Genomic DNA, 16,458 nt, shown 5'->3' with positions numbered 1-16,458 from the left:
TGTATTATCTGTTGAATGTGATAAAGAAAGAATTTGCATTTATATAGCACCTTTCGTGACCTCAGGACGTCCCTAAGCGCTTTACAGACACCAAAGTACTTTTTGAAGTGTAGTCACTGTTGTAATATATGAAACGTGGCAGCCAATTTGCGCACAGCAAGATCCCACAAACAGCAATGAGATAAATGACCAGGTAATTTGTTTTAATGATGTTGGTTGAGGGATAAAGGAGTGTAGGCCTAGATTATGTGCTCAAGTTTCTGGAGTGGGGTTTCAACCCACGACCTTCTGACTCAGATACGAGAGTGATACCCACTGAGCCACACTGATTCGAGGCTGACGTGCATGTTGTATGCATGTGCGTGTTGCACTGTGCTGTGTTTATTCTATGTTGTATGTTGTGCTTTGTAATGTATGCTGTATCAATGTTGTATGTTATACAGGGTATGCATGTTGCATGTATGTGCACACTGTGTTTGGTGTGACTGTGTTGCATGTGATGTGTGTGTGCTGTATGTGGGACAGTATGTTGCATGTCTGAGGGCGCACTGAAGGTGGGACACTGTACCTGCTGAGGGGGTGACCCGCCTTGCCAGCGCCCTGCACCATGTTCCCCGCAGCACCCGCACAAGCCCCTGCGTAGATGATCTTCAGCATCGTCCAGATCTGCGCCACCTGGTAGCGTTTCAGCTCGCGAGCGACGGCTGCATTGTGGTCGCACAGCTCCGTCAGCGGCCCCCCGCTCAGGCAGTACCTCCTGGCCGTCTCCGCGAACCACTCCATGGAGGCCGCGCCGGGCCGCGTCTCAAAGACGTTGAGGGCGCTCGACACGTTGGTGAACTGCTCGGTGGGGTCTTGCCTCCGGATGAAGAAGAAGGGATAGCGGCGGTCGGTGCCGTAGGACTTGCGGCTGGACTCGGCCGAGCACAGGCTTTCCTTGACGGCAAAGGCCACGTCGCCAAACAAGCCAACGCAGAGCCCTTCCGGGATGGCGCGGCTGGCCGGCCGCTGGGCGTCCTTGAAGAAATGATGGTAGAGGGTGCTGTCCTTCGACCCGGAGAGAAGGAAGTGGGGATCGTGGGCATGGCGCCAGGCGATGCCGGTGGTGACGTCCTTGTGCTCCTCGAACATCGCAAAGGGGACGTAAGGTCTCCGAACGTCCCAGACGTAAATGTTGTGGTCGACCATCATGGAGCAGGTGGCAATGTGGTACTTTCTGTCCGGGCGCCACAGCACGTGTGCCACAGAGGCGATGGTCTGAACGCAGTGGGTCTCCCTGGCCTTATAACCAGTCAGGTCCCACACTTTGACCATTTTGTCTCGGCCACCAGTTACCAAACAGCCCCTACGTGAGAAATATAAAGCAATCAAAACCGACCCGACAAGCACCGGTCCCATGACCGGTTACTGTATTTGTGCACAACACACTAACTCCACACGGTGCTATCGCCAACTCAGAAAGGTCCCCCGGAATTCCCCACGTCCACTCGGTGAATGATCTTTGTTGGGGAGTTCTGTGTGGCGTGATACCAACCCATGTTGGATGGAAAGGCCTCGGGTTCTGAGCTGGTTTAGCTGAACACACCGGGCACACTAATAGTGTCCCTGGGCTAGGGAGGTGAAAACTCAGCCATAGGCCCCACTCGCGATTCCTGACTAATGAGCCCTCCTCTGTAAGTGTGAGGGCTCAGCTGTCCTGACCCGTACTGACCGCTCGCACCCTACACTTGCCACCGTCGTGAAGGCGAGCCCAGGCAGTCATTGTCAGGGGGCTGTCACACCATGGGGTGAATGTCACATCTTGTTCTAACCTAGTGCCCACACTTACCAGCAGATCAGGAGCGGAGACTTTGGCTAATTTTATTTATTTATTTATTTACTCTCAGGATGGGGCCATCGTTGGCAAGGCCGGCGTTTATTGCCCATCCCTCGTTGCTCTGAGTAGCGGTTTGATATAACTGAGTGTCTTGCTGGGCCACTTCAGGGGGCAGTTAAGAGTCAACCACGTTGGTGTGGGACTGGAGTCACATATAGGCCCAGACTGTTAATTGTATCCATATGATTTATATCAATTGGTGTTAATTGTATTCAGGTGGTGCGTATTAATTGGGAACTCTCTTGTATCCATTTATATGACAGCTGATCCGGGGTGTGGAGTGGGTAATGTGGATCCCTGTGAATAAAGGCTTGGAAGCAACTGAAGACCAGGCTGTAATATTCAACCCTTCACCACCGGGCTATCCAGTTTATTACACAGACCGGGTAAGGTCGGCAGGTTTCCTTCCCTAAAGGACATTAGTGAAGTAGTTGGGTTTGTACCAAAATCCGACAGCTTCATGATCACTTTTACTGATGCCAGCTTTTAATCTCCAGTTTTAATAAACTGAATTCTGATTTAATAAGGGATGAGGGCCCGGCACGGACTCGATGGGCCGAATGGCCTCCTTCCGTGCTGTAACCTTTCTATGATTCAGTTATGCGGAGAAACTAGAGAAGCTGGGATTGTTCTCCTTAGAGCAGAGAAGGTCAAGGGGAGATTTGATAGAGATGTTCAAAATTATGAGGGATTTTGATAGAGTGAATGGGGAGAAACTGTTTCCACTGGCAGGAGGGTCAGTAACCAGAGGACACAGGTTTAAGGTAATTGGCAAAAGAACCAGAGGGGAGATGAGAATTTTTTTACGGTCTGGAATTCACTGCCTGAAAGAGTGGGGGAAGCAGATTCAATTGTAATTTTCAAAAGGGAATTGGATAAATATTTGAAGGGGAAAAATTGCAGGGCTACAGGGAAAGAGCAGAGGACTAATTGGATAGCTCTTTCAAAGAGCCAGCACAGACATAATGGGCTGAATGGCCTGTGTGGTATGGTTCAACGATTCTAATTCAAATTCTCAAACTGCCACGGTGGGATTTGAACTCACATTCCCTGGATTACCAGTCAGGTGATCATGGATTACTAGTCTAGTAACATAACCGCTACACCACTGGACCCAGTCATCTGCTCGGAGGCACGGTGACCGGTTGTAACTCTGCCCTAGCTTTGGCCCGCTAACTCAACACAAAGAAAGCTTTTTGTGAAAAATTAATATTTAATTTGCTTTGGCACCAGGGCGATGAGGGTGGGGGTTTGCGGCCTGACCCCCAGGCCACTGGTTGACCGAGCTGCTGACCTTGCCTCCTCACACGGTGGGTATAATTAGAAACTCACTAGTCCACGAGCAGCCCCCAGAACCCCCGGCCCCTCAGGAGCTGCCATTTATAACATCGCTGTTCAGAGTGACCGAGATCAGTTATCGCAGCAAAGACCAGGGATTGACCTTCCAGGAATCTATGGATCAGCTGCTGAGTGAATAAACTCTCTGAGCTGTTGGGGAGCTTCTGTAGCTATGCAACCTTGGAAGAATCACAGCCAAACCAATCTGGCCCTCACCCAGCATCCACACACCCCACACCTTTCAATGGGCGTCTTTATACAGCAAATAGGAGCTGGCTGATTTTCCCCTCGATCAGCGAACTCAGGCAGAGAACCAGGAATCAAACACTGGGCCCCTCCTGGTCGGTATGGCTGTTGCTCACACCTGCCGGAACATTTACCCACTGAGCCTTGGGGGGGTGGGGGGAGGCATTGATTAACCGTTTTTAAGCGAAAATGAAAACATAAATATTGCATATTTATTTCATGTGATCTTCACAAAGATGCTTTGAAGGTCAATGTGCATTAGCCATGTGTATCTGTGCATGCACGTGTATCTGTGTGCATACATGTGTATCTGTGTGCATACATGTGTATCTGTGTGCATGCACGTGTATCTGTGTGCATACATGTGTATCTGTGTGCATACATGTGTATCTGTGCATGCACGTGTATCTGTGTGCATACATGTGTATCTGTGTGCATACATGTGTATCTGTGTGCGTGCATGTGTATCTGTGTGCGTGCATGTGTATCTATGTCCGTGCATGTGTATCTGTGTGCATACATGTGTATCTGTGTGCATACATGTATATCTGTGTGCATACATGTGTATCTGTGTGCGTGCATGTGTATCTGTGTGCATACATGTGTATCTGTGTGCATACATGTGTATCTGTGTGCGTGCATGTGTATCTATGTCCGTGCATGTGTATCTGTGTGCATACATGTGTATCTGTGTGCATACATGTATATCTGTGTGCGTGCATGTGTATCTGTGTGCATTCACCTTTACCTGTGTGTACATGTGTATCTGTGCATTAATTGTATGACTTGTGTGCGTGCACATGTATCTGTGTGCTTTAATGTGTATCCATGAGTGTGCACATGTATCTGTGTGTTAGTTGTGTGCATGTGTCTGTGTGTGTGTACATGCATCCGTGTGCATACATATATATCTGCGTTAGTTGTGTGCACGTGTATCAGTACGCACACACATGTTTCCTCCTCGTTACCTACAGTCCTACCTGTCGTCCGGGTGCCAGTCACAGGAGAAGACGGGCCCGTTGTGCGCTGTAAACATCCGCTCGCAGCGATCTGGCCTCCGCATGTCCCACAGCTGCACGTTGCCATTCTCAAAGGTGGCGGCGAACGTGAAAAAGTCTCGGACGCTGAAGTGGACGTCGCGCACGCTCTCCGACTGACCTGCAGGAGGCAGCGCACCACAGTAAAGGCACGGAGGGCTCGGACTAACACAGGGCCCCAAGGCAGGGAGGGAGAGCTTTACACTACGTGTAACCGGGCTACAACTCGGAGGCTGGTGAAGTACCTTTGAATTGTAGTCACCATTGTAATGTAGGAAACGGGGCAGCCAATTTGTGCACAGCAAGATCCCACAGACAGCAATGTGATAAATGAACAGATCATCTGTTTTAATGATGTTGGTTGAGGGATAAATATTGGCCAGGACACCGGGGAGAACCCCCCTGCTCTTCTTCAAAATAGTGCCATGGGATCTTTTATGTCCATCCAGGAGGGCAGACGGGGCCTTGAGGTTTAACATCTCATCCGAAAGGCAGCATCTCCGACAGTGCAGCATTCCCTCAGTACTGTACTGGGACTGTCGGTCAGGATTACATGCTCAAGTCTCTGGAGTGGGGCTTGAAGCCATGACTGTCTTACTCTGAGGCAAGAGTGCTACCCACTGAGCCAAGGCTGACACGTAGAAAGTGTGGTGAGAACCAGTTTCATTTAAATTAACAGCTAAAATCAGCCTCCAGGCATTCAGAGTTACAGGCGGCCTCGTGAAAGAAAAGGCAGTGAATACTGAGACCACTGTGTCAGCCAATGAGTTGGAGGCAGAGTGGGACTTACGGCAGGACTTACTCACAGCAAACAGTCTATTTTACAGCAAAGTCTATTTACTCAGCAAACAGAGTCTATCTAAAAAGTCTTGACAAACTACAGCAAACAGAACTCGTGACCGAAACTACAGCAACGTCTCCCGATAAAAGCAGGATTATTTCTCCAGCAAAAATGCAGTGAGTGGAGGATACAAATTATGTGCATAAAATCAATCCCAGTCACTTACAGCAGTGATTGACAGGGGAATTTACTCAATCATCGCAATTCTGGCCTGGAATAGTGGTGTCACTACGTCACAAGCACTCCACACAAAACATTGTTTTGTCTGGTGACCTGTTATATCGGCAAATGTCCAGCAACATCCCACAAACAGCGATGAGATGACTGACCAGTTAATCCGATGTTGGTGGTGCTGGTTGAAGGAGGGATCTCCACCTGAACTAGTGGACAGTTTAACGTCTCATTTGAAGGACGGCACCTCTGGCAATGCAGCACCCCTCTCTGTACTGCACAGGAGTGTCGGAATTGGTTATGTGCTGGAATCCTGGAGTGGGAATTGAACTCACAACCTGCTGAGACTGAGGCGGGAGTGTCACTGACTGACACGATTAGAGGTGCAAAGAAAACCAGCAAACTCAATAATAATCTGAATAAAGACTGGAAATGGACAATGGGCCAGTCACCCCCTTCATCAAAAGTGGTACAGTCCAGTCAGCAAACTAACTTTATTGGACTGATCCAAACACAGAGGGGTGACCAACACGTAGAGGTCAATAATAACAAAAGCTTGCATTTATATAGCGCCTTTAATGTAGTAAATCATCCCAAGGCGCTTCACAGTTATCAAACAAAATTTCACACCGAGCCACGTAAGGAGATATTAGGACAGTTGACCAAAAGCTTGGTCAAAGAGGTAGGTTTTAAGGAGCGCTTTAAAGAAGGAGAGAGAGGTAGAGAGGTTTAGGGAGGGAATTCCAGAGCTTAGGGCCTAGGCAGCTGAAGGCACGGCCGCCAATGGTGGAGTGATTAAAATCAGGGATGTGCAAGAGGCCAGAACTGGAGGAGCGCTGAGATCTCGGAGGGTCGTAGGGTTGGAGGAGGTGACAGAGATAGGGAGGGGCGAGGCCACGGAGGGATTTGAAAACAAAGATGAGGATTTTAAATCTATGGCGCTGGCGGACCGAGAGCCAATGTAGGTTCAAGAGTTCAAACAAGAGTCCTCTTGGTATATTTGACCCTCTCCCCTTCCCTGGCAGTGTCAGTTGTGATGGTGGGTCTTATCTGAAACATAGACGCTGCTAGACTTGCTGTGTATTTTCTGCACCTTATTATTACTGACAGATGAGAGCTCAGTTATTAGGATTTGAAATTGTAGAACGATATGGAACTCTGTGGAATTCCCTCCGTGTTTATACCCAGAGCCTCTCATTGCATCTTAGTGCAGATTGGTGCTGACTTCTGTATTAGAGGAACGTTGCCAAGGTGAAAGGACATCAACACTGGGCCAGGATACAACAGCTGTTCTTCCATTGCCTTGTGATCCCTCCGCCCCCTCCTCAGTGCTGCTGATTCCTGGAAGTGTAAGACACACAAAGCCAGCTCCAAGCCAAAGGTAAAGCGGCCGGGGATTTGGTCAAACTCGTTTTATCAATCTAAACCAGCAGCTCGGTCTAAACCGGTGACTCTACCTCTTTATACCCAGCTACTGTTTTCATTCCGTCCCTCCCTTCCCCCCGACAAAATTAAAAGGACCAGAGACGGTTTCTTCTGTGGGTGTTAAGTTTAACAAAGGCCCTTGAATTACACCCAGCATTGCGTTTCCTCATCAGCCTGAGATCAGCTCACTCAGCATAGACCAGGGATCAAACACGGGGTACGGCTGTCTGTATAGCTCAGCTACTCAAACTGTAGGGGAATTCTGTTCTAGCCATAGAGAGAAAGGACTCGTCCCCTTCTACATGGGCTTGATATGGACCCCGTTTCAACAACAACTTGCATTTATTTAGCGCCTTTAATGTAGTAACACGTCCCAAGGTGCTTCAGGGGAACGTAATTAGGCAAAGATTGACACCGAGCCAAAGGAGGAGTCATTAGGACAGGTGACCAAAGAGGTAGGTTTTAAGCAGCACCTCAAAACAGGAGAGAAAGGCGGAGAGGTTTAGGGAGGGAATTCCAGAGCTTAGGGCCTAGACGGCTGAAGGCACGGCCGCCAATGATGGAGCGAAGGAAGTGGGGGATGCACAAGAGGCCAAAGTTAGAGGATTGCAGAGATCTTGGAACGGAGGGCTGGAGGAGGTTACAGAGATAGGGAGGGGCGTGGCCACGGAGGGATGTGAACACAAGGATGAGAATTTTAAAATCGAGGCATTCCCGGACCGGGAGCCAATGTAGGTCAGCGAGCACAGGAGTGATGTGAGAACGGGACTTGGTGCAAGTTGGGATACGGGACAGCAGAGCTTTGAATGAGTTCAAGTTTATGGAGGGTGGAAGATGGCAGGCCGGCCAGGAGAGCATTGGAATAGTCGAGTCTAGAGGTAACAAAGGCACGGATGAGGGTTTCAGCAGCAGGTGAGCTGAGGCAGGGGCGGAGACGGGTGATGTTACGGAGGTGGAAGTAGGCGGTCTTGGTGATGGAGAGGATATGGGGTCGAAGGTCAGCTCAGGGTCAAACAGGACGCCGAGGATGCGAACGGTCTGGTTCAGCCTGAGACAGTGGCCAGGGAGAGGGATGGAATCGGTGGGTAGGGAACGGAGTTTGTGGCGGGGGATGAGAAGACAATTTACAGATAATAATCCACACACCTGGCCTCTGTCATACTCTGAACGCTACCTGAAAAGGTGCAGACGGATTCCTTCCGCCTCAGGTCGAAACACTTCATGGAGCCGTCCTGCGAGCCGCTCAGTAGTATGTACAGCTCCAGCGGGTGGAAGCAAACCTTGTTGACCGTGCGTTTGTGCTCCATAAAAAGCTGGTCCTGTTTGTTGCGGGACGGTTTGCCCAGGTTCCAGGTCACCACTGCGCCATTGGTGGCTGCGGTCGCCAGCAGGTTCTCCTCCATCTGGTGCCAGGCCACGTCAGCGCAGCTGAAATTCAGCGAAGGCTTGCGGCCTACCCGCAGGTTGGCCTTCTCGGCGAACTGGTCCTCCTCCACGGCATAGATCTTGAAGATGTTCCGCCCGGCGACCGCCACTTGGGCGCCGTCGCGGCAGACGCTGATGGCGTTGGCGGGGGCATCCAGGCTGCAGAACATAGTCTGGCTACTGACGGCGCTGCCGCCCAAAGCCGTGGCCATCCTCGCCATGGCGAATGACCCTCGAACCGCTGAGTCACCTGATGGTCCGCAGCCAATCAGGCTTCATCCCCAGTCGGATCCTGACGGGCGGAGCTGACAGCTGTCAATCATTGGTAAACGTTACCACGGTTACTGCACCTGCAGAAGGAATTAAAGGGACGGTGTGAATTAGCGGGAAACAAGCGGGAAGATGTTTTCTACGGGCTGGGCACAGTGAAATTTATAAACACGGTCTTTATAAACCGTCATGATTTTGCTGCACGCAGTGCGAAAGGAAATCTTCATCTCCCAATAAGAAAGGCACAGCAGTGGGGGAAGGGTGAATACAGAGACTGAAGGCTGTTAGAATCCCTTACAGCACAGAAGGAGGCCACTCGGCCCATCATGCCTGTGCCGGCTCTTTGAAAGAGCTATCCAATTAGTCCCACTCCCCCTGCTCTTTCCCCATAGCCCTGCAAATTTTTCCCCTTCAAGTATTTATCCAATTTCCTTTTGAAAGTTATTATTGAATCTGCTTCCACCGCCCTTTCAGGCAGCGCATTCCAGATCGTAACAACTCGCTGCGCAAAAATATTTCTCCTCACCTCCCCCTGGCTTTTTTCCCAATTATCTTTTCCTCTTGGGACCGACCTTCCTGCCAGTGGAAACAGTATCTCCCTATTTACTCTATCAAAACCCTTCATGATTTTGAACACCTCTATTAAATCTCCCCTTAACCTTCTCTGCTCTAAGGAGAACAACCCCAGCTTCTCCAGTCTCTCCGCATAACTGAAGTCCCTCATCCCTGGTACCATTCTGGTAAATCTTCTCTGCACCCTCTCCAAGGCCTTGACGTCCTTCCTAAAGTGTGATGCCCAGAATTGGACACAGTATCCTAGCTGAAGTTCTGTAAATACAGCTGCCAACAGGAATTATCACTCCCACTTGTCAGAAATTCTCGACCGTAAAACCTGCCTAAGGAACGCTATCCATGATGGCAGAGGGAGTGGGCAGTGGTATGTGTTTCATTCGCAATCTTCCCCCCGCCACTCCCTGACCTCAAACCCTCCTGAAGGTGTTAACCCTGGCTGGGGTCTGGTTCTAAAGGAAACCCTCAGGCATAGGTCAGAATAGACAACAAGTGCCAGGCGGGCATTGCATCGCACCCAAGTCAAGCACAAGGAGGCCATTTGGCCCATTGTGCCCGTGCCAGCTCTCTGAAAGACCTATCAATTAGTCCCATTCCCCTGCTCTTTCGCCCAATGCCCATGATTCACAGCGTTCCTTGATGTGGTGCCCAGAATAGGACACAATATCCTAACTGAGGTTCTGTATACACAGTTCTCAAGTACTCCCTGTAACAGATTAAATATATTACAAATACTGGAAATCTGGAATAAAAACCAAAAATGCTGAAAATTCACCGCAGGTCAATCAGTAACTTTGAGAAACGTGGATTAATCCTTCTGTGACCAAAAATAGGAAATTTGCAATAGGAACAGAAGGAGGCCAGTCGGCCCCTCAGGCCTGCTCCACCTTTCAATTAGATCATGGCTGATCTGAAACTCACCTCCATTTTCCCGCCTTTGCTCCGTATCCCTCGATACCCTTACCCAACAAAAATCTATCGACCTCGGTCTTGAAAATTTGAATTGTCAGTTTCAATAAACAGTTAAAAAAAATGTTGCGTCTCACTTATGAGTCAGTTTATGGGCCAGTAGTAATCAAGTGGCCTTGGTTACTTTTTCTAACATAGAATTACATCGTATTTACAGCACAGAAACAGGCCAATCGGCCCAACTGGTCTTTGCTGGTGTTTATGCTCCACACGAGCCTCCTCCCACCCTACTTCATCTCACCCTATCACCATGTCCTTCTAATCCTTTCTCCCTCATGTGTTTATCTAGCTTCCCCTTAAATGCATCTGTGCTATTCGCCTCAACTGCTCCTTGAGGTAGCGAGTTCCACATTCTAACCACTCTGACTAAAGAAGTTTCTCCTGAATTCCCTATTGAATTTATTAGTGACTAGGTTATATTTAAGGTCCCTAGTTTTGGACTCGCCCACAAATGGAAACATCTTCTCTACGTCATGACTGATGTTGCCTTCTTGCAATCTCATTGGGCAATAGTAACACATAATACATAAGAACACATGAAATAGGAGCAGGAGTAGGCCATCCGGCCCCTCGAGCCTGCTCCACCATTCAACAACATCATGGCTGATCTTCTACCTCAACGCCATTTTCCTGCACCATCCCCATATCCCTTGATGCCTTAATCTATCAATCTCTGTTTTGAATATACTCAATGACTGAGCCTCCACAGCCCTCTGGGGTAGAGAATTCCAAAGATTCACCACCCTCTGAGTGAAGAAATTTCTCCTCTTCTCAGTCCTAAATGGCCGACCCCTTATCCTGAGACTATGACCCCTGGTTCTAGACTCCCCAGCCAAGGGAAACATCCTCCCTGCATCTACCCTGTCGAGCCCTGTAAGAATTTTGTTTCAATGAGATCACCTCTCATTCTTCTAAATTCTAGAGAATACTGGCCTAGTCTACTCAATCCTGCCATCCCAGGAATCAGTCTGGTGAACCTTCGTTGCACTCCCTCTATGGCAAGTATATCCTTTCTTACACTGCCGAGATGTTGCTTAAAGTAGTTATTCGACTGGTTGGGAGGTGACATCTTGCAATCTTCATTTGCGTTCTGTGTGTATTATCTGCAATCCCTTTTGGATCAAAGGAAGTCCTTTGGCTTTCAGTTTTCCTTTGTAAAAGTAAGAGAATAGAACTTATTTCAACTGTGGGTCACAAGAGCTTAAAATACAGATTCACACACTGGTGATCTCCTTCGAGGCTGCTCCAAGTGAAAACATATAAAACAAAATGTAACATTCTCTGTAAAAATTGAGTTTGTTTTAATAACTGCTTGTCCTTTCTTGGGTCTTCATGTCCTGTTTCATCTGCCTCCTTTGCTTAAAGCTTTTTTAATTTGTTTTCCGTTATTGAGAATTTTTGGCACACTATTTTATTCTTTCTTTGCCTTTGTTAGCTCCAGACTCGAATATTCCGATGCTCTCCTGGCCGGCCTCCCATCTTCCACCCTCTGTAAACTTGAGCTCATCCAAAACTCTGCTGCCCGTATGCTAATTCGCACCAAGTCCCGTTCACCCATCACCCCTGTGCTCGCTAACCTACATTGGCTCCTGGTCCAGGAACGCCTTGATTTTAAAATTCTCATCCTTGTTTTCAAATTCCTCCATGGCCTCTCCCCTCCCTATCTCAGTGACCTCCTCCAGCCCTACAACCCTCTGAGATCTCTGCGCTCCTCCAATTCTGGCCTCTTGTGCAATCCCAATTTCCTTCGCTCCACCATTGGCGGCCATGCCTTCAGTTACCTAGGCCCCAAGCTCTGGAATTCCCTCCCTAAACCTCTCTACCTCTCTCTCCTCCTTTAAAACACTCCTTAAAACCTACCTCTTTGACCAAGCTTTTGGTCATCTGTCCTAGTATCTCCTTATGTGGCTCGGTGTCAAATTATGTTTGATAACGCTCCTGTGAAGCGCCTTGGGACGTTTTACGTTAAAGGTGCTATATAAATGCAAGTTGTTGTTATTTATTTGACCTTTCTTGAGTCTTTCGTTTTTGGTACCCCTGATTATTTTGTATTTGATTTGCTGGTGTTTTTTTCTGTTGTCCATTTCCCTTTAAATGATGTGCCTTTGCTCGGTGTGTAATAAGCTGTGACCTAACTTCTCCCCGGCCTGCCAAGGTTCAGTTGCCATGGGAGCAATGACAACTTCTGCTCATTTAGCACCTTTAATGTAGAAAAGCAAGCTTCCCAAGATGCTTCACAGAGGCATGAGTAAAATGGAGGCCGAGCCAAAGAAGGAGCTATTAGGAGGGGGCTTGGTCAAAGAGGTGGGTTTTAAGGAGGGTCTTAAAGGAGGAGAGGCAGAGAGGTTTAGGGAGGGAATTGCTTGGGCCTAGGCGGGGGCTGGAGGTGGGGCTATGCAGGGGGAGAGCATTGCCCCAGCTGAGATCTGCCAACTCAGCATAAATTAGGGCTTAAATCTGTCCTGTTTGGCTCCCTATCAACACTGGAGCATTGTGGGAGCCTGGCCACGTCACGATCTTTCGATCCTGCACAACAGCTGCAGGCTGATACCGCCCAGAAATACCCCGAACTGGACAGTCCTGGGAATGGAGAATGTCCTCACTCAGCCTGTGCGGCTCATTTGGAGAAAAAAATAAACAAATCGGCCGGTAAACTTTGCTCTGCATGGGAAAACCATTTCTTTAACAGACACATTTCTGATGTTACTGGGATCAGAGAATGCAAGAGTCTGCAACTGGCAGAGTTACCTATTGAATTTATCAAGTGTGGGACAATAAATCACTCCTGGGCATTCCTGACACATTGACTGTAATCCAAGCCTCAGGGTACAGGCCTAAGGCTCATTAACATTCTCAACGGTCACTGTCAAGCCAGAAGGGGATCAACTTGCATTTATATAGCGCCTTTGACACAGTAAAACGTCCCAGGGCGCTTCACAGGAGCGATTATCAAACAAAATTTAACACCGAGTCACATAAAGAGATATTAGGACAGGTAAAGAGGTAGGTTTTAAGGAGCGCCTTACAGGAGGAGAGAGAGGTAGAGAGGCGGAGAGGTTTAGGGAGGGAATTCCAGAGCTTAGGCCCAGGCAGCTGAAGGCACGGCCGCCAATAATGGAGCGATGAAAATCGGGGATGCGCAAGAAGCCAGAATTGGAGGAGCGCAGAGATCTTGGGGGAGTTGTAGGGCTGGAGGAGCTTACATAGACAGGGAGGGGTGAGGCCATGGAGGGATTTGAAGACAAGGTTGAGAATTTTAAATTGGAGGCGTTGCCAGACCGGGAGCCGATGTAGGTCAGCGAGCACAGGGGGTGATGGGCAATTATCAACCTATGCTGGAATTGTCCTAACAGAAGGCATTAGAGCTGATTGGACAGTAACTAGATGGTTAATGCAGTGCCTAACATTTAGAAGGCCCTTCTAGCACCTCCCTTACACTCCTGGGCAGAGTGCAAGCTTGTTGTCTGATAACTGGTCCTTCTCTGACCTTGGGCCTCCAACCTCCCTCGCTCTGCATCACAACTTTCCCATAATTCTGTTATCAATTCTGCCAAGACCGTTACTCCTGAGTTTTCTCCCAAGCTCCAAATATGCTGTCTACAAACTCTTCTCCCTCCCCATTATCCTCGCTCATCGTCTCTGAACCTTTCCCAGGGCCTTGGAACCGTAGAACTCCTCCCCTCCCTCAGTTTTCCCTTCCTCCTACAATTTACAGGCTCTCAAAACCGAAGCTTGGCCTCTCCTGGTCACTGTCTCTCGATTGACTCTTGGTCTCAGACGGTTTTCAACCTTGCTGGGGTCCTTCAATATGGGCCTTGAACTTTCACTGATATTTCTCAGTGAAAACTATAAACTTTACTTGCATTTGTACAAGGCCTTATCCCTTATCCTCAAAAGCGTCTCAAAGTGTTTCACCTACAACAAATTACTTTGAAGTGCAGTGACTGTCATCATTTGGCAAGCCTGCCAACCATCAGGCACACAGCAAGATCCCACAAAGAGCAGTGAGATAAATGACCAGTGGAACCTGTTTTTGGTGATGTTGGTTGAGGGCGAAATGTTGGCCAGGACACCAGCATCTTTAACATCCACCTGAGCTACCAAAATAGTCAGGACTTCGGCCTAAAGTCTCAACTGAAGAAAAAAATAATAGGCCATTTTCCGCTGTTTTTGATGGGCAAGTTAAGGCTGGTGGTAAATTAAACCACGTGGAGCAAATGAATTTAAACAGTTTAAAAACTATAAATGACCCAGGGCTTCTGTTAATGACCCAGAGTCTCTGTTAATGGTCGAGGACTCCTTAATAGCCCTGGGCTTCTATTAATGACCCAGGATTCCTTTAATGACCCAGTGCCTATGTCAATGACCTATGACCTCTATTAATGATCCAGGGCCTATTTTACAGATCGGGACCACTGTTCATGAATGTAACTTGTGTTCCACTTGTAGTAATTGTGGAAAAATGGCAGCAAAAAATTACCCCGGTGATTGTCATCCAGTGAATGCACCCTGTGATCTTGGCTTAGAGAGAGGAACATCAGCCAGGGTCACCGGTCCTGACCTTTACCCAGTGTTCCCAGGTGTAAAGTGCACAGGTGAGATCAGCTATGGTGTCTCCCACAATAACATGGCCTGTCTGCTCTCGGTTGCCAGAATGGCCCCTTGGGCGAGGTATTCGGAGGGGAGGAGGGGCTGCCACCACCTGTGGAACTGAACCCCAATACGAGACAGCACCTTCAGGGAAAACTGGGGTCAAAGGACAAACAGTGGAATCAGATGGTGAGACCGTCTTAGGCAAGAACAAAGTGTCGATTTGCCTCAGTGGGTCCAAGCTCCACTCCAGAGACTCAAGCACATAATCTGGGCAGACATTCCAGTGCAGTACTGAGGGAGTCATGGGTGCCGTCTTCAAGATGAGATGTTAAACCGAGGTTCTATCTGCCTGTTCAAGTTGTCAAAAAAGATCCCACAGCACAATTTGAAGAAGAGCAGGGGAGTTCTCTCCAGTGTCCTGGCCGACATCCATCCCTCAACCAACATCGCCAAAACAGATTATCTGGTCGTTCATTTTGTTGTTGTTTGTGGGGCCTTGCTGTGCGCAAATTGGCTGCCATGTTTGCATACAGTGACTACACTTTCAAAGTCATTCATTGGGCTGTAAAACGCTTTGGGACATCGTGAGGATGTGAAAGGTGCGACATAAATGCAAGGTCTCTCTTTAACCGTGTAACAACATCCAACAGTGAGGTTAAACCCGGTCTAGGCCCTTTAACAAAAGTCTTGCCATCAAATCACTGACAGATTTGAGGAAGAGCCGGACCTGAGCAATGAGTCAAAGTTTCACAGCTGCTCCTGTCCAAATAACTAAGTTCTACTCCTCCTAATTATAGAAATATGAAATGAAACACTGAAGTAACGAGGACATTGACTAAAATAGAGAGTGTTTCCATGACCAGCTGTTGATCAAAGCCAATGCTCCCAGCACTGTCCCTTCTACAGAAAGGCGCGATGTTCAACCTGAGAGTCTAGGGACCCCCGAACCCCAGCAATCCATCCCTCGCAGGCCAGGCCGTCCAGTCCTATTTGCCCTTGCGTTTCTACCTTGCTGGTTTGCCCTGTATGAACTTTGCGAACCTGGAGGTTTGAGAACTGCTGTTCTTTGGTGGGTAAATCCTAAATCAGAACAACAATTTGCATTTATATAGCGCCTTTGACGTACTATAACCTTCCAAGGCGCTTCACCGGAGCGATTCTCAGACAAAAATTGACACCGAGCCACATAAGGAGATATTAGGAGAGGTTGGTCAAAGGGGTAGGTTTTAAGGAGCGTCTTAAAGGAGGAGAGAGAGGTAGAGAGGTGGGGAGGTTTAGGGAGGCAATTCCAGAGCTTAGGGCCTAGGCAGCTGAAGGCACGGCCGCCAATGGTGGAGCGATTAAAATCGGGGATACGCAAGAGGCCAGAATTGGAGGAGCGCAGAGATCTCAGAGGGTTGTAGGGCTGGAGGAGGTTACAAAGATAGGGAGGGGTGAGGCCATGGAGGGATTTGAAAACAAGGATGAGAACCCTAAAATCTGATAGGATTGGCAACTTAAGGTATATGTAAATTAAAGGGAATGTAGAGTTGATCTTCATAACTGGTCTACAAGGCTCCAGGGTGCACACTTAAGTGGCCCATGAAGGCCACAAGCTAAGACGCTGATGGTTTATTGGGTAAATGTGTTGTGTAGTGAGGGACTGAGCTACTCAGATTAGGAAAGTCCCTGGTTCCCCAATCCATGCTGAATTAACT

General features: G+C 48.5%; 1 protein-coding gene across 3 annotated transcripts in view; it reads right to left on the bottom strand.

Annotated features, from left to right (window-relative positions):
- Window positions 1-16,458, bottom strand: part of LOC137305711 (GATOR2 complex protein WDR24-like) — a 44,404-nt gene that overhangs the window by 14,861 nt on the left and 13,085 nt on the right. For 2 of the 3 annotated variants that reach the window (XM_067974637.1, XM_067974635.1), the window contains exons 2-4: window positions 8,109-8,709; window positions 4,441-4,618; window positions 569-1,345 (exon numbers count right to left, since the gene is read on the bottom strand). In XM_067974637.1, the coding sequence (XP_067830738.1) occupies window positions 569-1,345; window positions 4,441-4,618; window positions 8,109-8,580 (1,427 nt within the window). In that variant the 5' untranslated portion in view covers window positions 8,581-8,709. Of the gene's footprint in view, window positions 1-568; window positions 1,346-4,440; window positions 4,619-8,108; window positions 8,710-11,186; window positions 11,319-16,458 lie in introns of all 3 variants that reach the window. The other variant, XM_067974636.1, reaches the window with a different exon arrangement.

This window comes from Heptranchias perlo, chromosome 40 (assembly GCF_035084215.1).
Source record: "Heptranchias perlo isolate sHepPer1 chromosome 40, sHepPer1.hap1, whole genome shotgun sequence".
Lineage (NCBI taxonomy): Eukaryota > Metazoa > Chordata > Chondrichthyes > Hexanchiformes > Hexanchidae > Heptranchias > Heptranchias perlo.
This window is presented reverse-complemented; position numbering and strand designations above follow the sequence as displayed.